The sequence below is a fragment of the Triticum dicoccoides genome, chromosome 4A (genome assembly GCF_002162155.2).
Source record: "Triticum dicoccoides isolate Atlit2015 ecotype Zavitan chromosome 4A, WEW_v2.0, whole genome shotgun sequence".
NCBI lineage: Eukaryota > Viridiplantae > Streptophyta > Magnoliopsida > Poales > Poaceae > Triticum > Triticum dicoccoides.
In genome coordinates this window covers 592,765,967-592,786,157 of record NC_041386.1, presented here as the reverse complement: position 1 = coordinate 592,786,157, position 20,191 = coordinate 592,765,967, and the positions used below count along the sequence as shown (strand labels likewise).

General features: G+C 43.9%; 1 protein-coding gene across 5 annotated transcripts; it reads right to left on the bottom strand.

Moving 5' to 3' along the window:
• Positions 1-9,377: 9,377 nt before the first annotated feature.
• Positions 9,378-19,983, bottom strand: LOC119287090 (CSC1-like protein RXW8). 5 transcript variants are annotated; one of them, XM_037566594.1, is made up of 15 exons: positions 19,770-19,982; positions 19,591-19,677; positions 18,343-18,418; positions 17,268-17,320; positions 17,095-17,128; positions 15,644-16,002; positions 14,867-15,013; positions 14,576-14,639; positions 14,263-14,472; positions 12,378-12,569; positions 11,990-12,288; positions 11,304-11,580; positions 10,877-11,152; positions 10,211-10,444; positions 9,378-10,033 (listed from the first exon to the last, which is right to left on the bottom strand). In XM_037566594.1, exons 6-15 carry the CDS (start codon positions 15,922-15,924, stop codon positions 9,713-9,715), a joined length of 2,301 nt encoding a protein of 766 aa, XP_037422491.1. In that variant the 5' UTR covers positions 15,925-16,002; positions 17,095-17,128; positions 17,268-17,320; positions 18,343-18,418; positions 19,591-19,677; positions 19,770-19,982; the 3' UTR covers positions 9,378-9,712. The 5 variants fall into 5 exon arrangements, with proteins under 5 accessions (XP_037422491.1, XP_037422490.1, XP_037422492.1 ...); XM_037566593.1 differs by lacking the exon at positions 17,095-17,128; XM_037566595.1 differs by lacking the exon at positions 17,095-17,128 and having other exon boundaries at positions 17,268-17,286.
• Positions 19,984-20,191: the final 208 nt, after the last annotated feature.

Below are 20,191 nucleotides of genomic sequence, written 5' to 3'. Positions count from 1 at the left end.
CGAGTCGTCTTCAAGCCACGGACTCCATCGCTCCATCCACCATCCATCCATCGCCACCGGAGAGCCAACAACAGCAGAGCAATCCACCGAGCGCGACGATGTGCTACCAGGTGAAGTGCGCCACTTGCGGCAAGTCCACGTGGGCGGGCTGCGGCCGCCACGTCGCCTCCGTGCACCGGCAGATCCCCGACGGCCAGCACTGCGCCTGCCGCGACTGGCCGGGCGTCTCCGCCGACGCCAACGCCGCCGGTTCCACCTCCGGCGCCGTCAAGGAGTCCTCCACCTGCGTCATCCTGTGATGTGAGGCGCGAGTCGCCGTCCGCCGTGCCCGTGGCCGTCCGTTGACTTGTGCTCTGCCTCTCCGGCCGGATCCAAGCCGTGGTGGTGGGCGCGTCGCGTGCAGCAGCTAGCGCATAGATTTGTCATCTCTTGTATACTCTTGTAGTATTACTATCGTGAAATAATTCTGGATTGTAACCAATAATCTCAAGTCTTTCGTTGTGTTTTCTTTCATTTGGGATTCTGTCTGTGTTGCCAGTTCTCAACAGCTTCCTCTGCTAGATTCAGTACAACCTACTACTCGTAGTAGCATGCATACATAGTTCAGCCCAGGGGCACATAACAGCCGAGCAAAACAAGTTTTAAGTTTGGCACATGTAGATAGATTGCTCTCTTTCACAACAACTGCTATAACTCAGAGGTTACACCAAAACTAGCTTGATCATTGCATCACCAGAGCATGCAAGTCTCGGCAAGTAATTCAAGGGTCTGTGTGTGCATGGCCAAAAATGGCCTGAAAAGTTGTGCAGGCACCTATTTAAACACAAAATTACACCCTTGCAACCAAACAGGCAACGGTTCCGACGCTTTCTTTGCAACTAGGTTCACCTGAGTTGCCGTTGCTATCTTCATCTGTTGCACTCGTTGTCTGAATTCTTTCCACGGATCATCTGTCATCAGCGGATTCATTCAGTTGACTGGCAGAAAGCAGAATCAACACCCTTGTGAGTCTCATCCATTCTGCCTTAAACGTAAAAGATGAAGAGTTGTGAGGCCAAAAGATAGTTTCTTTTCCTAATTTAAGCCCTTCAAAACAAATCTTCGGGGATCTCTTCAATGCTGGGGGGCGCCCATCACATAACTCCGTCGTTGGGTCACGTGCTTGATTTTGGACAAAGTGGGCTTGATCCCGTACAACAACCTGCTTGATTTTGGACAAACTGGGCTTGATCCCGTACAACAACCTGCTTGATTTTGGACAAACTGGGCTTGATCCCATACAAGATCTGGCCATTTTTATGACGCCATCCATGCGCGGATCTGCTTCAAGGACATCAAGACGTTGCTGGAGGACAACTCCGACTGCGACCTCGAGATATTCGAGCAAGGGTACTCGGACGCCACGGTGAGAGTCGACGACTGCCGCAACAAGACGATTCCCATCCAAGGCGAGTCAACGTCCACGTACGGCAAGGCAACACAGACGGCCACCAGAGCTTTCTGGCTTTCCGGCTGGGCCTGCTGGTTGCCAACCCCTAGGTCGATCCATCGCACTCGCACCCTAGTTCTTCGGGCACTCCGTAGTTACTCACACCCACATTCCTTGGAGCCATATATAGTTTTTTTGGACGATAACAGGAGAGCTGTTATATTTGAAGAAGACGGTACGAGGACCCGAACTGCTTGGTTATTAAAGGGAAATCGGGCGAAAACCTAAACAACGGCAAGCCACATCTAGTAACCTAGGTCTAAAACACCACAATACATATAAGACGCCCGCAAGGCTGACAAAGTCTGCCAAGAGCCTATTCATCAACCGCGACGACACCGGAGAGGAACGACATGCCCAAAGGAGGCGGACATATGCAGCTCCGATCCCACAAGAACCGACCAACATGGCTCATCTGACGCCTCGCATGTGAAAAGTGCTCAAGCTGCCCAACCTCGACGACCGACGTGCATCCGCTCCATCCACAAGCCACAAGCCTGAGCAAATCCAACTCCAAAACACCATCAAGAGTGAGCTCTAAGCTTCAACATTGCCCGATCCGGAAGACCATATCTAGGGTTTCCCCTGGAGCATGGTAGAAAGGAGGATGAGGACTGCACATCGACGCCTCCAACAAGGATACGACGCCTGAAGGTGCCGCCGTCGATGACTCCGGACGCAGCCGAAGTACGGTTTTCACTGACAACCACAACCATCCAAAGCCAAGGATCGGCCGGCCCATCTGACCAACCACCTCCGCGTGCCACACCGACCGTCGGACCTCCTGTCGCCAGTGCCGCGCCATCAACAGGAGCAGCAGAGCCGGCGGCCCCACCATGTTGGCCGGTGCACGTGCACCCAGCCGCCCGCGCCGCCGCCCACAGCTCCATGCCTCCGCCGCGTCGCCGCGTAGATCTAGAGCACATCTCCCTGTGGCCCGGCCGGGCGCCGGCACCCAAGCCACAATGGTGCAACGCGCCGCGTGTTGGGGAACGTAGCAGAATTTTAAAATTTTCTACGCATCACCAAGATCAATCTATGGAGTCATCTAGCAACGAGGGATAGAGGAGTGCATCTACATACCCTTGTAGATCGTGCGCAGAAGCGTTCAAGAGAACGGGGTTGATGGAGTCGTACTCGACGTGATCCAAATCACCGATGACCTAGTGCCGAACGGACGGCACCTCCGCGTTCAACACACGTATGGTTGGAAGACGTCTCCTCCTTCTTGATCCAGCAAGGGGGAAGGAGAGGTTGATGAAGATCCAGCAGCACGACGGCATGGTGGTGGATGCAGCATGATCCCGGCAGGGCTTCGCCAAGCGCAAGCGGGGAGGAGAGGTATCACGGAGGGAGAGGGAGGCGCCAAGAGCAAGGGGTGCGGCTGCCCTCCCTCCCCCCTCTTTATATAGGGGCCTTGGGGGCGCCGGCCCTAGGAGATGGATCTCCAGGGGGCGGCAGCCAAGGGGTGGCTTCCCCCCCAAGCCAAGTGGGGGGCGCCCCCACCCCTAGGGTTTCCTAACCCTAGGCGCAGGGGAGGCCCAAGGGGGGCGCACCAGCCCACTAGGGGCTGGTTCCCTCCCAATTCAGCCCATGGGGCCCTCTGAGATGGGTGGCCCCACCCGGTGGACCCCTGGGACCCTTTCGGTGGTCCCGGTACAATACCGGCGACCCCCGAAACCTTCCCGATGGCCAAAACTGTACTTCTTATATATAAATCTGTACCTCCGGACCATTCCGGAACTCCTCGTGACGTCCTGGATCTCATCCGGGACTCCGAACAACTTTCGGGTTACTGCATACTAATATCTCTACAACCCTAGCGTCACCGAACATTAAGTGTGTAGACCCTACGGGTTCGGGAGACATGCAGACATGACCGAGACGCCTCTCCGGTCAATAACCAACAGCGGGATCTGGATACCCATGTTCGCTCCCACATGCTCCACGATGATCTCATCGGATGAACCACGATGTCGAGGATTCAATCAATCCGTATACAATTCCTTTTGTCGATCGGTACGTTACTTGCCCGAGACTCGATCATCGGTATCCCAATACCTCGTTCAATCTCATTACCGGCAAGTCATTTTACTCGTGACGTAATGCATGATCCCGTGATCAACCACTTGGTCACATTGAGCTCATTATGATGATGCATTACCGAGTGGGCCTAGAGATACCTCTCTGTCACACGGAGTGACAAATCCCAGTCTCGATTCGTGCCAACCCAACAGACACTTTCGGAGGTACCTGTAGTGTACCTTTATAGTTACGTTGTGACGTTTGGCACACCCAAGGCACTCCTACAGTATCCGGGAGTTGCACAATCTCATGGTCTAAGGAAATGATACTTGACATTCGGAAAAGCTACAGCAAACGAACTACACGATCTTTGAGCTATGCTTAGGATTGGGTCTTCTCCATCACATCATTCTCCTAATGATGTGATCCCGTTATCAATGACATCCAATGTCCATAGTCAGGAAACCATGACTATCTTTTGATCAACGAGCTAGTCAACTAGAGGCTCACTAGGGACGTGTTGTGGTCTATGTATTCTCACATGTATTACGATTTCCGGATAACACAATTATAGCATGAACAATAGACAATTATCATGAACAAAGAAATATAATAATAACCATTTGATTATTGCCTCTAGGGCATATTTCCAACACCGCGACCACCGGGCCCTTAGGGACGCCGCGCGGAGCCCATGCCGCGGCACTACCACCTGCAGCTCCATGCCACCGCCGCGTAGATTTGGGGCGCACCTCGCTGCGGTCCGGCGCCCCGCGCCCTGAGCTGCCCAGCCGCCACCTTCCTTGGGCCGTCCCGAGCTTCGCTGACATGCGCCCTCCGGCGGCGGCGGGACGGGAAGGGGAGGGGGGAAGCTGCGGCGGCTAGAGTTTTCTCCCCCGAGCCGCCAGGGAGGCGACGCGGGGGTCTGGTCTGAGAGGTTGAGCCATCTGTAGTGACACCCCATTCCTTGGGGCTACATATTTATGGATAAAAGGTGGTTTAAGAAGCACCAAAATCATAGGACTGGGAAAATCACAGAAAATGAAATAACATGTATCTCAAATCTTATGAATAGGAATAGGAAAATAGACGCTCTTTGGTTCATATCATAAGTTTTTTTCTTCATTAAGTCTAGGCTAATATTTATTTTCCTATAAAATGTGGAGGATAAGAAGAATTCCTCCATAGGAATAAGATTCTATTCCTACAAACCAAAGGCTTTAAAACATTTTTTTGTATAGAAATCATATGCTCTTAAAAATACTACAGAATTCCTTCGAACCAAAGGAGGCCTAACGGGGAATGCTTAGGTAGTCGTTGTTGGGACGCAGTCATTATTGTGAAAATAATTTAAAAGCTAAGCATTGAATTGATATAAAAATCATTCCATTAATGCAATAATATTAAAAAGAAATGCCTATGTTGTCTGATTTTTTTTAATATTATGCATATGTAATCGTTGTTGGGACGCAACTATTAATGCAAAAATAATTTGAAAACCAAGCGCTAAATCAATTTGAAAATCAAGTCATTAGTGTAATTAAATTAAAGTGAAATATGTATGTAGTCGTTGTTGGGATGCAGTCATTAGTGCAAAAATAATTTAAAAACCAAGAGCTGAATCAGTTTGAAAATCAAGCCATAAATGCAATTAAATTAAAGGAAAATGTGTGTGTAATCGTTGTCGGGATGCCATTATTAATCTCTACTACTATTAAACGGAAAGCGTGCGTAGTCGTTGTTGGGACGCAGCCATTAATGGAAAAATAATTTGAAAAGCAAACACTGTGTCAATTTGAAAATCAAGACATAGCGTTGGATGAAAGACGGACGGTAGATGCAAGTCTTTGCCATCTTTATATACACTGGTAATAATATGATTGCACGTTTATATTAGGTAAGATATTAGTTGCACGTTATATTAGGTAAGATATATCTGTTACACGTTGGTATTTGGTAAGATATCAATTATTTTTTCCGCAGGAATGATAGGATATTAATTACATTGCAGATTTCAAGGGATAGTGCTGAGTCAAAACATGTTTATAATCAATGACAGTGGTGGGTAATTAAAGCGTTAAACGTGTTTGGTGCTCAACATTGGAGCGATTTAAACCGCTACATAACATGATTTGACGGCCGAGATGGTTTGGATCTGCCCATTTGGGTCTTTTTATATTGACTAGTAATAATGTATGTGCAATGCACGTTTATATTAGGTAGGATATATTAGTTACACGTTATATTAGGTAAGATATATCTGTTGCACGTTAGTATTTGGTAAGATATCAATTACTTTTTCACGGAATTGGTAGTATATTAAATACATGACAGATTTCAAGGGATAACATTTAGTCAAATCGTGTTTATAACCAATGACAATGATGGGTAATCAGAGCGTTAAACGTGTTTGGTGCTCAATATTGGAACGATTTGAACCGCTAGATAACATGATTTGACGGTCGGGGTGGTTTGAATCTGCCCATTTGAATCTTTTTATATTGGTATACATGATATAGATATATACACAAGGACACTTCACAGTTACCTCGTCCTCGTCATGCCCGTAGTACAGACATAGTAGACGGTACCCTTCACAATTGCACTAGTACTTTCAAGTTTGACCATGGACAAGACTAGTGGCCTTTCTCTGCCCCTGCTCTTCCTGTTCGTTGCCGTCACCGAGGCCGGCAAGTTCAAGGACGTCCGAGCGACGTCCAGTGTGGCCTGCCGCTAGGCGAGCACCAGCAAGCTCCTGTACGAGTACGACCTCTGTGTCCAGATGCTTACGGGTTCGTCGGACAGCGGTGACGTACGCAGCCATGCACTCGCCGCCGCGGATGCGGTCCTCAAGTCCTACTCGGCCACCGGCGTGGCGATCGACGAGACGCAGCGGTCGGCATCCCACCGGCCACCGCATGAGGGAGAGGGAGGCCCTGCTATCCTGCACGCAGTACTACTTCCAGGCGCGCATTTGCTTCGTGGACATCAAGACGTTGCTAGAGGACAACTCCAACTGCGACCTCGAGACATTCGAGCAAGTGTACTCGGACGCCATCCAAGGCGAGCCACCGTCCACGTACCACATGGTCAACACCAACGGCCATCGGAGCTTTCTGACTTCTCGGCGGGGCTGTTAGTTGCCAGCCCGTAGCCTCCTTTGGTTCATAGGATAGAAAAATCATAGAAATAGAAAAGTCATGCGAAATGAAATGACATGTATCTTAAATCTTATAAATAGAAATGAGTAGACGCTCTTTGGTTCAGATCATAAGATTTTTTTTTCATTACGTCTAGGCTAATGTTTATTTTTTTATGAAATATGGATAATAATAAGAATTTCTCTATTGAAATAGGATTCTATTCCTACAAACCAAAGGGCTCTAAAGGATTATATCATTTGAAAATCCTACAGAATTCCTCCAAACCAAAGGAGGACTAAAGGGGAATGCATAGGTAGTCGTTGTCGGGACGCAGTTATTAATGTAAAAGTAATTTAAAAGCCAAGTGTTGAATCAGTTTTAAAATCAGGTCATTAGTGCAATAAAATTAAACAGAAATGCCTACTCCCTCCGTCCGCGAATAAGTGTACTTCTAGCTTTTGTCCTAAGTCAAAGTTTTAAAATTTTGACCAACTATATACAAAAGAGTAGAAACATATATGACATCAAATTGATATATTATGAAAGTACATTTCAAAACGGATCTAGTGATACTAATTTAGTGCCATAAATGCTGCTACTTTTCCCTATAAAGTTGGTCAAAGTTTTAAAGCTTTGACTTAAGACAAAAGTTAGAAGTACACTTATTCACGGACGGAGGGAGTATGTACTAGTCATTTTCTTAATATTATACGTATGTAGTCGTCCTTGGGACGCAATCATTAATGCAAAAATACTTTGAAAACCAACCGCAAAATCAGTTTGAAAAACAACCAGTCATTAATGCAAAAATAATTTAAAACCAAGCGTTGAATCAATTTGAAAATCAAGTCATTAATGCAATTAAATTGAAGAAAAATATGTATGCACTATACTAGTCGTTGTTGGGATGTAATCATTAATCTTTACTATTAAAGAGAATGCGTATATAATTGTTGTTGGGACGTAATCATTAATCTCTACTATTAAAGGGAATGCGTATGTAATTGTTGTTGGGACGCAGCCATTAATGTGAAAATAGTTTGAAAACCAAGCATTGAATCAATTTAAAAATCAAGCCATTAATACAACTAAATTAAAAGGAAACGTCTTTATATACAGTAGGTACACTCCACATTTCACCTCGTCCTGCCCGTAGCAGTACATACACAGTACAGCACCCTTCCCAGTCGCACTAGTACTCCCTCTATTTCTTTTTAGTTCGTATATAAGGTTTGGTCAAAGTCAAACTTTTATAAAGTTTGACTAATTTTATATTAAAAAATATAAACATTCACAATATGAAATCAATATTATCAGATGCACCATGAAACGTATTTTCATACTATATAGTTTTAGTATTGTAGATGTTTATATTTTTTTATATAAATTTAGTCAAAATTTGGGTAGTTTGACTTTGACCAAATCTTATATGCGGAGTAAAAAGAAACGGAGGGAGTACTTCCAAGATTCCCCATGGGCAAGACCGGTGCCTTGTCTCTGACCCTGCTCGTCATGTTCGTCGCCGGGGCCGAGGCCGGCAAGTGCAAGGACGTTCGGGCGACGTCCACTGCGGCCTGCCGTCAGGCGAGCACCAGCAAGCTCATGTACGACATCTGCGTCCAGATGCTTGAGGGTTCGCCGGACAGCGGTGACGTACGCAGCCACGCGCTCGCTGCCGCCGACGCGGTCCTCAAGTCCTACACGGCCACTGGCGTGGCAATCGACGAGTCGCTGCGGTCGGGATCCGACCGCATGAAGGAGGCCATGTTATTGTGCACACAGTACTACTACCATGCGCAAATTCGCTTCAAGGAGATCAAGACATTGCTGGAGGACAACTCCGACTGCGACCTCAAGACATTCGAGCAAGTTTATAAGATAAGAAAATCATAAAAACAAAAAAGTCACAGAAAATGAGATGGCATGTATCTCAAATCTTATGAATAGGAATAGCAAAGTAGACGTTCTTCGGTTCACATCATAAAAAAAATCACGGAGAATTCCTTGCTTGACCCACGACGGTCTGAAAACTGAAAGTGAAGCTGCCGCACGCGTGACGTAAGCAATGAGTTGCTTGCTCGGATCTTCCGTGGAGTTCTCCCGGCACACACACGGAGCACGGTGGTTGCGATGGCTCTCCTTGCGCCGTGTATCTCCCCGGCTGTGTTTTTTTTTTTTGTCAATTTGAGATTGCTTTTACCACGCTTGTCGCCTGGTATCTCCCCGGCTGTGTTAGCGTGCTACTAGGCACAGTTTCGCAACAAAGATCTCTTCATTTTGCAAATACTAAAACAGTAGCACCTGTTTCGTGTGGAGATTTATTTTAGACTTGCGTCGTCACGGTGACGAACATAATGAAGCACCTTGTCGGTGATAATAGGCATCTCTTGATTAGCATAGGCCAGACCGCCACACCAATGCCTTGTTTCATTCACATGATCATTTCAATTCTTCTGCTTCTTGGAATAAGAAAAGAAGAAAAAGAAAAAGTCAATTCTTCAGTTCTTGTGCAGACGGAGGAACGGAGCTGTCAAACTAAACTAAACCAAAGAGAAGAGCAGGGCAAAGCAAGAGGCAGCCAGCGAGTCGTCTTCAAGCAACGGATTCCATCCATCGATCGCCACCGGAGAGCCAGCAACAGAGCAATCGACCGAGCGAGCGCGAGGATGTGCTGCCTGGTGAAGTGCGGCAAGTCCACGTCGCCTCCGTCCACCGGCAGATCCAACAACTTGTTTTTTTTTTTTTTGAAACCAGACACAACAACTTGTTTAACCGAGGTTACAATGCAGCAAAGCCGCAGCAAGCAATTCAAGGGTCCGTCCATCATGGCCAAAAATGGCCTGAAAAGTCGCGCAGGCATCGATTTAAACACAAAATTGCTTGCACCCTTGCAACCAAACAGGCAAACACATCGACTTTCAAAAGAAAAGAAAAACAGGTGACACTCCATTCTTTTTTCCTTGGAGCAGCGTAATATCCGTATGTGTGTATCTTGGTGTCTCTGTGTTGTTCTATGTGCACACTGTATGCAGTTTGTACATTCACCAACCACGGCTTACGCTGATACGCCTCTCTTCTGCAATCTGATCATGAAACCGAGTGATCTCACCGCGCGCCGTAGCCGCTCAACGGGGAGCCCTTTCAGTGTCGGGTGAGACAAGTCAGTTACTGGTTGTCCGACGCTTTCTTTGCCGCTAGGTTCACCTGAGCTGCCGCTGCCATCTTCATCTGTTGTACTGATAGCTTGAACTCTTTCCAGAGATATGTCATCGGCTGATTCCGTATCGGTGGACTGACAGTAAGCGGAATGAAGGCCCTTGTGAATCTCATCCATTCTGCCCGATTGCTCGTCTTCTCTGTCCATGTCTATCAAAACCTGCGTGTGTCCAACAACAAATAATGGCAAGTGAAAACTATATATATAACAGGATCCATTTCAAGTAACTAATCCCTCTGTAAACAGATCCTATATACCTAAATAGTTGATCCCCACAGACTCCAATTCTGTATGTATAGGTTAAATTCTACCAATTGTTAAAGAAATCATACTAACCTGTGCAGGGAAAGTCCCGAATAATGGCAGAAGACGCATTCTACAATACTGGTTGAATAAAAGAGTGATGATGATAAGAGGTACAGTGAAGCCTGCAGCTACTGGGGATTCTTTAAGGCCAAAGACACCAAGGCAGATGATCTGGGTGAGCACCAGAGAGAATATTGTTGCATTGTACGCAATTGGCCAATATAGACCGCCAGTGTCGTATCTTGTGCAATAAACATTGATGAACTGAAAATGATAAATTACCAACCCATTAGGTTATAGGAGCACAGAGGACATTCTTCCACGAATACTATGTAGTGTAAACAAAATCACGAACTAGGAAAAACGGTTTGAGTTACCCTAAAACTCAGGTTAAATAACTAAAAGATATCTAACCACAATAAAGTTATACAAGGCCAGAGAAAACAGATCAAATGGTATATCCAAGACAAAGATTGCATTTCACCTAAAATGGAGCTAGCACACGAGGATTTATCAAATTCAAATTTCGCCCATTATAAAAGAATAATTTCAGACAAAATGATCGCATACACATTCGAACATATATTTTTTACTTTATTCATTCATAATTATAGACCAAATTATGCATGAGGACTTCAAATAACAACTTCGTTTACAAACAAATTAAATGTTTTAAGTTTATATCTAGTTTCTCACCTGATTTCGGTACACAATGTAGGCAAGAAAGAAGTAGAGTAGTAAAAAGGGCAAGATCAGAGGTGCTAGCACAGAGCATGTGAAGCCCAATAGTCCAAACAACAGAACTTTTGGTAGTTCAGTGTGATACGGAAACGAGAGGATAAAATCGCTATCTTCTTTCATTCTCAGAATATATTTCCTTACAAAGTTCCAAATAAGGCCAAAGAGTTGCATAACTTCCGACGACAGACTAGCCCATCCTGAAGTCAGAACATAGGTGGTAAAGAAGGTAGCCTGAAATGGAAGTAAAAAAGAAGTCATCAATAAAATGCAGTGAGCACCTGGAGAAACTCAACCTAAAAACAAATAAATACACTGCATATACCTACTTAAATATTTATATTTTGCACCTTCATAAACAACAGAACATAAATATGTGATTCACCTGTAAAGGAATTGCCCTCGCAAGCTCCATTGGAATGTCCTTTGGTCTTGATAAGGCGTTAAGTTGGTTAATTGCAGAACCTGATAGGACGTTGACGAAGAAGACATTCCAAATGGTGAAGTATAATACTTTACAACAGGCACTTTTCTTCCTTTCACTGTGAGAAATAGGTCCCTCTAGTGTCGCAAATAGCATCATGGTCGGGGGGACAGTATATAAAAATATTTGCAAGATCACACTGGGAAGGTATCCAGTTACTAGCTGGGTCATGATTTTCCTGCAGGAGAATTAATAATCGTTAAATTTTGCTGTAATGATAAATTAAAGACTGCAATATCTCCACACTTCAGTACTCCCACCCGTCCGGTTTATAAGGCACGCGCGCATTCCTAGATCATGAATTGGACCGAAAAAATATGAACTATATGCCTCAAAACTATACCTATTAATTTGAACCACCGCCATAATTGTGATAGCTTTTTTAGAGAAAGGGAAGGCCTCATAATTGAATGTTATCTCGGATACTCAACCCTAGATTAAATCCTACTAACAAATTGAGTCATTTTGATTAACGCACATTGTATTGTCAATACAAATTAAGGGATCCTTTGCTGCAGCTGCTCCGGCTGAGTTAGACCCTGCATTTAATAATAACAAGGTGAGTTCTAAGCGTTAAGATTGCTTACCCTTTCAATAACCCTTTCAGGAAAGGGAGCCTTTGCTGCAGCTGTTCCAGCTGAGTTAGACCTTGTATAAATGTCACAGGTACAAGAAAAATGAACATAAAAACAATAGAACCAAGAAGTGTAGCTATGCGGCGAATCCAAAGCTGCTTGTACGGTAACCAAAGATTTGACCAGTACATGTCTTTAGGTTCTGGGGCCAGACTAGTGACCCATTTCATAGGATTGGATGTCTGGAGAATTTTGGATACAATTAGCGCTGCATACCGCGTTTTGAAAAATACAAAAGCAGCAGAGCATTCCTGTATTCGGTGAGCACAATTAAATTAGTAGATTAGAATAATTCAGTGAGGATAATAGTAAGCAAAGAACCAAATGATAGCTAGTTTACCTCGGCAGGTAAGTTCAAGTTTGAATTTTTCACACAAGGTTTTTCCCTTTCTTGCTCTTCAGTGGGCAACAACTGGAACGAATTTGATGACACCCCACAAAGACAACATCGATATGTCACGGATCTGCATGTCTGATCGACTGTGGTACCCTTAAAATGCTTGAACTTCCTATAAACCTTCTTCGCACCCGTCTGAAAAGTAAGGATATAAGCTATCACTACAAACAGATAGTACTATGAACATGCAATGAGGGTATTGATTCAAAGATCTGAAAAAAGTTCCCCCGTGATATACGAATGATCCTGCATCACAAAAGCATGCGTTGCATGTATAATAGTTTTGAATTACCCAACAAAAAGAAATACATGTACACTTAAAACTTGTAAGGAGCCTATTCTGAATTTCAGTTCGACATATTGTCCTGTGCAGTTGCACTACAGAGATTACGCAAAGAGCTTAGCATGAGTTTTAAGAATTCCGCCAGAGAGATGCTCTAGACAAGCCAATAGCAATATGCAAAGATGGTGCTGGTCAAACAGCTCACCGGCCTCTTGTAATCTCATTGGCAGTGCTTTATGGTAATTATAGTCCTGCTTTGCTGGTTCCATAAAGGTGGTTTGCATTGCTCTAAAAAAACTACTCCCTCCATTCCGAATTACTTGTCACAGGTATGGATGTATCTAGATGTATTTTAGTTCTAGATACATCCATTTCTGCGACGAGTAATTTGGAATGGAGGGAGTACAACGATTCTGCGTGTTGCAAAATATTATTGGTGACAAGTAGTCCTAGTGAAGAGATCACCACTACTTAAACACAGGGATGTTTAAAGCCATGTAACTACATACAGATGAGGAGGACGAAGTTGAAGCAGTGAAGTTGAAAGAAGACTTTCCATAATCTACACAAAATGATTTGAGGCTTGAGGGCATGTGTTGAAGTCATGTCAGATCATGATAGATGCTACCAACGTATTAGTTTGCTCTTTGCTGTATAGTTGTCCTATGGTATGGACTTGCTAGTTGCTAATTGATGTTAACTGGTGCTGCCTTTATGTTGATGTTTCTTGTTATTTAAGTTCTAAATCTCCTAATATCAAGGATAGTGATAAGCAAAACCTGCTGGATGGGGCGTCGGCGATCCGTAGCTCTGCTGTTAGGACTCATGAAGCTGCCCGTGCCTCTCCAAACAATACTCTTCTTAGCATTGCAGAGGCGGAGGAAGAATATGAAGGTGGTCAGTCTGGATGAGGAGAGGACGACCGCCAGTAACTTTGGTACCTATTGAAAAAGCTCATTTGGTGCTATGTGGGATCCTGGGATGCAAGGTTGTAGTACTTTGTTTTGTGCTGGTGCTAGCGTCTGTTTTGCTAAGAACCTTGGCTGTTTGTGTTCAGGTCTTTTGGGTGGTGGCCTGGTCTGGTTAATTCCTTGTAGCTGGTTGCCTGGACTTTATTTCTTTTAGTTTTTGTTTCTTTTTCGTTTTGAAATAAAACTCTGTTCATTATGCTTATAGTGGAATCCGGCTCCCCTTGTTGGGAGGCTTATGGAAAAACAATATGAGGTATAGTTTCACGTTTTCTGCTATATGATATATTATTTTTGTTTAACGCCTAACTATCGCCATGGCACCCCTGGGCTGCCTTGACTTGCCATGAGTACAATGCTTGTGCATGTGCTCTACCAGACTACCACTGATCTACTTTTGTTTATCAGTGGCTATCAAACAGTTTTAATATTTCATTATTACGGGATAGTGCGGAGATAAGTACAACAATATTTAATCAGGAATCTCTGGCGGCAGCATTCCATTTCCACAAAAGAGAATAGAAAGTTGGTAAAGTCCACATATCAGAATCACATAACTTGATGAGATATTGCTTACCACTATCTTCTGAAGTTTACCAACTTTATAAACAACTTGATGGGATAGGTAACTCGGTGCATGGTACGTTGTAAAGAAACTCTCAACAGCGTTGTTGAATGATTCATGAGTTGACTTTGGTATCCCACGGACAAGGACAGTAAAGTGGCTACGGTTGGTCGTTGTTCGAACAAGATGAAGCAACCTCAGTCTAGCAATATGCTTGTATTCCTAAAGCAACAATGTAGGATTTTTTTTTTACAAATAAGGTTCCTGAAGATTAAGGTAAACGAACATTTAAGTAATTTTGAAAGGTAAAATTACTGATGCGTACCATATATAGAAGAAAGCAAGCTACACCAGATATGATGTACAGCACGACGCAATGGACCCAGAGCCTGCAGTTATGACCAAACAAAATCCAAGAGTATAAGTTCCAAAGAAAACTGCCTAAATGATTACGTGACCAGTATATACAACAAACACAGAACTAATAACTTAGATCATAGGTAACACCGGAACAAGGTATAAATCAGCTAAACAAAAGATGAAACATATAAGATGGCATATTCAATGAACCAAGTTAGCCTCCTCATAACCAAATAAGAGAAGCTCAATTGCTCACCATATTGATTTCTCTTTCATATTTCCTATTGTAAATGTCTCCAATGATGCTGAAGGAATCCGTTCATGCTGCATATCTTGTCCAAAATAATTCAAGGGGAGAACTCCAAATAAACAAAGAATGGCAGCTAATGAGAATATGTGTATGCTGTTGAAAAAAAACATACATCAGCTAACTGAATTTGGATGTTGGAACTATGAAGTGGAAGGATATACAATAAGCAGGAGTATAGCAAAGAGGTTTCTAATATAATAATGTTTCCTTTTAGTATACGGATGTTTACATCATCTGTAAAAAGAAGAAACCCACATCCACCAAGAATGGTGGCGATTAAATAATGCTTGTGGACACAGAAGTAATTAAATTGGACTAAACTGTAACAAACATCCCTCAGATTGTCCATTTGACCAGTTAAGTCTACCGGTTTCATTTTGATCTAGGAGGTGCTTAAATTTATTAAGTTTATTGTTTCTATCATCTCTACATTAAGATATCAGATCACATTCCTATTTTTCTGCAATTATACAAAGTTAATTCGATTTTCTTGTTGGGTTTTCATATTAAAATGTTCTGAATTTTTCTAGTTTTAAGGAGGAAAATCATGTCACTCACATATCAATGATTAGAATGAAAGCAATATAGCTTAAAAATCACATCGGCATGTTGCTATTTTCAAAATTGAACCTTCTACTCGGCACAACTCAAAAGATATCTATCATAAACATCGAACAGTAAATATTGCAGAGGCAAAGAAAGCAAAAGTAAAAATGTATGCACCTAAATACTAGAACTCTATTGAAAACAACTGCATCCAACCCAGCAGTAGATAGGATCTCATCTTCCGTGCATTGCAGACTTCTCACAATCCAGCTAGGGGATGGAACAAATCTCTCCAAAATAAAAGCCCCTCGGAGCCGCTTATGCTGCTCAGCAATCCTTCTCCCAAAATAGACCTTAACATTCTGTGGCTGCTTTCTCAGAACGGAATAGAATGACAGAAAAAGTATACAGAGACCAATGTTGATTCCAGCAGAGGTCAGAAGAGCACCAACTTTCATCTCTTTCTAAACAAATATACAAGACTCAATACTCCTTATGTCATCTGAATACAAAATATTTCATAGCTCTGTTGGCGCCTGCAAGAAAAAATTGGGTTATGAAATTTCATATAACATATATATAAGATTTACAGACTTTATCTTGAATTAATTCTGCATTCACATTCTTCCAATGTGCACAAAAGAAACTAAAACATGAGTATAAAAGGGGCAGCCCCAGTGCATGTAGCTCCCGCTTGCGCAGGGTCTGGGGAAGGGTCCGACCACTTTGGGTCTATTGTATGCAGCCTTTCCCTACATTTCTGTAAGAGGCTGTTTCCAAGACTTGAACCCGTGACCTCATGGTCACAAGGCAGCAGCTTTACCACTGTGCACAAAAGAAACTAAAACATGAGTATGCACCACCTAAAAACAGTCACATGCTGGCCAATTCCATTGCATTTGGTGAAGACAAAGAAGAGTAGAACTAACAGGAAACCCTCTTGAATATTGAGCAAATACTACAGATTAATATTGAACTTTTCTGTTTTATTTTCTTGTCAAACAGATCAATTTTACAAAGACTGAAAAATCAAACCCACGTGATTGACTTAAAGCGAGCAGCCCAATATAAAAGAAGATTGGGCGATGCTAAATGAATGGTAGAAGCATCAATTGCCAAGGACATGCAAATATTCAAACAAGAGTAACAAATTTTGGAGCAAAATAACTGGCATTAGGCAGGGGAAGATTTATAGTAGAAAAAATATAGTTCAGATCCAAACTCAAATCAAGCCCAACGAATATGGCTCAGATGACAAGCATCTTTCTTTATTGGGAAAATATTAACCTGCCATGGATGGTGAACACTGAACAGTAGGGGTCACCGAAATACGAGACAAGAGTGTAGGCGTGCAAAGGCGACTGCAGGAGCCTGTAATGAGGTGGGAACAAGTGGCTGCTAGGTAGATTGGGGGGATTTCAGTGTGAAATTGAGATTTGAAATGGGTCTAGATGCGGTGGGATTTAAATTTCAAAGTATTATATATTTTCTCAAGTAGTTATCTGAATAATTATTGTGGATACAAAGAAAGCCCCTAATTATTTGTACATATGTTTATAAAAACTTTCTATCAAGGTTGAGTACCCAAGACGGAAAGAATATTGGCCAAACAAAATATAGATCCTCACCCAAAACTAGGTCTGGAAGAAAGCTTAGGTGGCCCTGCAGATTATGCCAATTAGTTAAAGTCTTAAAGCTATATAAGTTGTGTATGTGCGTGCATTTAGCCCAAGCTGTGTTACTGCATTGTAACTATGCAAGCATCATCACCCTTTTCCTGCATGCATGATGCAGATCTCACCTCTATTTTCTATATATAACTGCAGGAAATGAAGTGCTTGATTAAAACAAAGCCTGCGAATATCAGATACAAGAGGTTGACTGTAGTGTAAAAGAGTGCAGAATGGAATATATATCTGACAAACTTTTAAAAAGAGAATACATATCTGAGAGATCCCATGGAGACATGAAGAATCTAAAGGATAAACAAATCTTGTCATTGTCAACGAGTCACAGTGAATTAAGCAATTGGACAGGCCCTTAAACACTTCAGAGTTCATACTGTTTGTTCAGCTTCAAAAGCCAAACAGTTCATCGACTAGAAGAGCCCATAGCATCTGCTTTACTGAACACATAGGTTGAGGCATTCCATCTGGCCGCAACGTGGCGTCCTAATATTAGAATATCACCCAAATCAAACTATTTTATCTTCTTCTTTTGACTGAACCAACCAGTTTATCACGTCTAGTTCACTCAACATGCAGATCAGGTTCAGGCACTCAATCTATCCGCAGTGTCGCAGGCTAAGATTAGAAACAGCCAATCGCCTAAGCACTTGGGTTCAGCTTCAAAAGGCCAGTTTTATTCCCCATCTTTTGACTGGACTGGAATATAACCAAGAGTTGATCAACTAGAAGAGTCCACAGCATCTGCTTTACTGAACATAACATACAGGTCAGGTTCAGGCATTCTATCGGCCGCCGCGTGGCATCCTAATAGATTATCACCCTAATCCAGGCGCACTTTCCTCTTCTTTCGACTGAAACAACCAGTTCATCGACTGGGAGGGAGACTCCATGGCGTCTATTTAACTCAACATACATACAGATTAGGTTGTCCCAGCGTCACAGCAGGCTAAGATTAGAATAGCCAAATCACCAAACCCACCAAATTAAGAAGCACCTCGCCCAATCCAAAACGCGCATCGAATCAAAATCAAACACCAGGAGTGCACTCAGACATCTCCCGCCAGATCACCATGCACAATATTACTAAGATTGGCAGACCGCGCATAGACAACTAACAAGCATAGCACCAAATCCATCTACCAGGCCCGACTCATCACGACTTTTAACCACACAAAGAGTATTACTCACCTGTCAGTCAGACACCTCCTCCAACTCGACGAGTGCCGCCGAATCCAGCAATGCAGCTTGATTCCTCCTCCAAACCCTACGTAATTAAACGCCACATGAAGAAAATGTTAACATGGGGCAAAGACAAAGTGAATCCATTGTAAGTTCAAATAGAAGGAGCAAGGTGGCTTCATTATTTATCAGTACATAACTGGAGCAGATGAAGTGCTTGATTAAAACAAAGCTGTGAATCTTAGATGCAAGAGGTTGACTGTAGTGTAAAAGAGTACAGAATGGAATATATATATCTGACAGATCCCATGGGAGACATGAATGAAGAATCTAAAGGATAAACAAATCTGGCCATTGTAAGCAATTTCACTTGACAGCCAGAAAATTGTTTAAACACTTGGACAGGCCCTTAAACACTTCAGAGTTCATACTGTTTGTTCAGCTTCAAAAGCCAAACAGTTCATCGACTAGAAGAGCCCGTAGCATCTGCTTTACTGAACACATAGGTTGAGGCATTCCATCTGCCCGCAACGTGGCGTCCTAATATTAGAACATCACCCAAATCCAATTATTTTATCTTCTTCTTTTGACTGAACCAACCAGTTTATCATGTCTAGTTCACTCAACATACAGAACAGGTTCAGGCACTCAATCTATCCGCAGTGTCGCAAGCTAAGATTAGAAACAGCCAATCCCCTGACCACTTTGGTTCGGGTTCAGAAGGCCGGTTTCATTCTCCATCTTTTGACTGGACTGGAATATAACCAAGAGTTGATCAACTAGAAGTGTCCACAGCATCTGCTTTACTGAACATAGCATATAGGTTAGGTTCAGGCGTTCCATCGGCCAGCCGCAATTTGGCATCCTAATATTAGATTGTCACCCAAATTCAGTTGCTCTTTCTTGTCCCTTTGACTGAAATACCCAGTTCATCGACTGGGAGGGAGAGACTCCATGGCGTCTTACTTAACTCAACATACATACAGATTAGGTTGTCCCAGCGTGGCAGAAGGCTAAGATTAGAATAGCCCAATCACCTAACCCACCAAATTAAGAAACACCTCGCCCAATCCAAAACGCGCATCGAATCGAACCAAAATCAAACGCCGGGAGTGCACTCAGATCACCACACACAGTATTATTATCACTCAGATTGGCAAGCCACGCACAAACAACCAACAACTAACAACCAAATCCGTCTGCTAGACTCGACCCCCGCCGCGCCCGACTTTTAACCACACGAAGAGCATTGCTCACCTGCCAGCCAGTCAGGCGCCTCCTCCGACTCGACGACTGCCGCCGAATCCAGCAATGCCGCTCGACTCCTCCTCCAGAGTCCAGACCCTGCGCCATCAAACACCAGAAGCAACAACGAAAAATTCAGAAAACGAGTACCCGCAGACACGCGCGCGGGAGAGAGGGGGGGCGAGAGATACCGGGAGCCCGGAGCCGTCGGCCGCAGTCGATCGCCGCGAGCGGCCGGTCCGACGGCGCCGCCGCCGGAATGGGGAGAAATGGGGCGGGGATTGGACGGATTGGGGTGCTGGTGGATGGGGGTGGGGATTGGAGAGCGATGGTTATACGGTAGCAGGCAGCAGTTGTTGGCGATGGTGAGAGGAGTCGGTGGACTCCGAGGTGGAAGTTTCGACGGGAAGGAATGGGTGGGTGGGGGGAGAAAAGGGAAAGCGACCCAAGCGCACGACTGTGTGGCGACTAGCGAGGAGGAGTCAAACAAGACACGCGAGAAAGATTTCTTCTGGTTCTTACCGGAAAAAGTGGTGAACAAGGGTGGGGTGGGGATGCGGTTTGGCTTCTGAGCCGTTGCTGCAGCCACGTAGGAAACTGAATATCACTGCTT

Bases quoted from the DNA above. Each gene is read 5' to 3' on its own strand.
- LOC119287090 (XM_037566594.1), bottom strand. From the start codon at position 15,924: ATGAAAGTTGGTGCTCTTCTGACCTCTGCTGGAATCAACATTGGTCTC. The intron at 14,473-14,575 runs GTACGCATCAGT...TTGTTGCTTTAG, and splicing joins CTTGCTTTCTTCTATATATG to GAATACAAGCATATTGCTAG. The intron at 12,289-12,377 runs GTAAACTAGCTA...CACCGAATACAG, and splicing joins ACTTGAACTTACCTGCCGAG to GAATGCTCTGCTGCTTTTGT.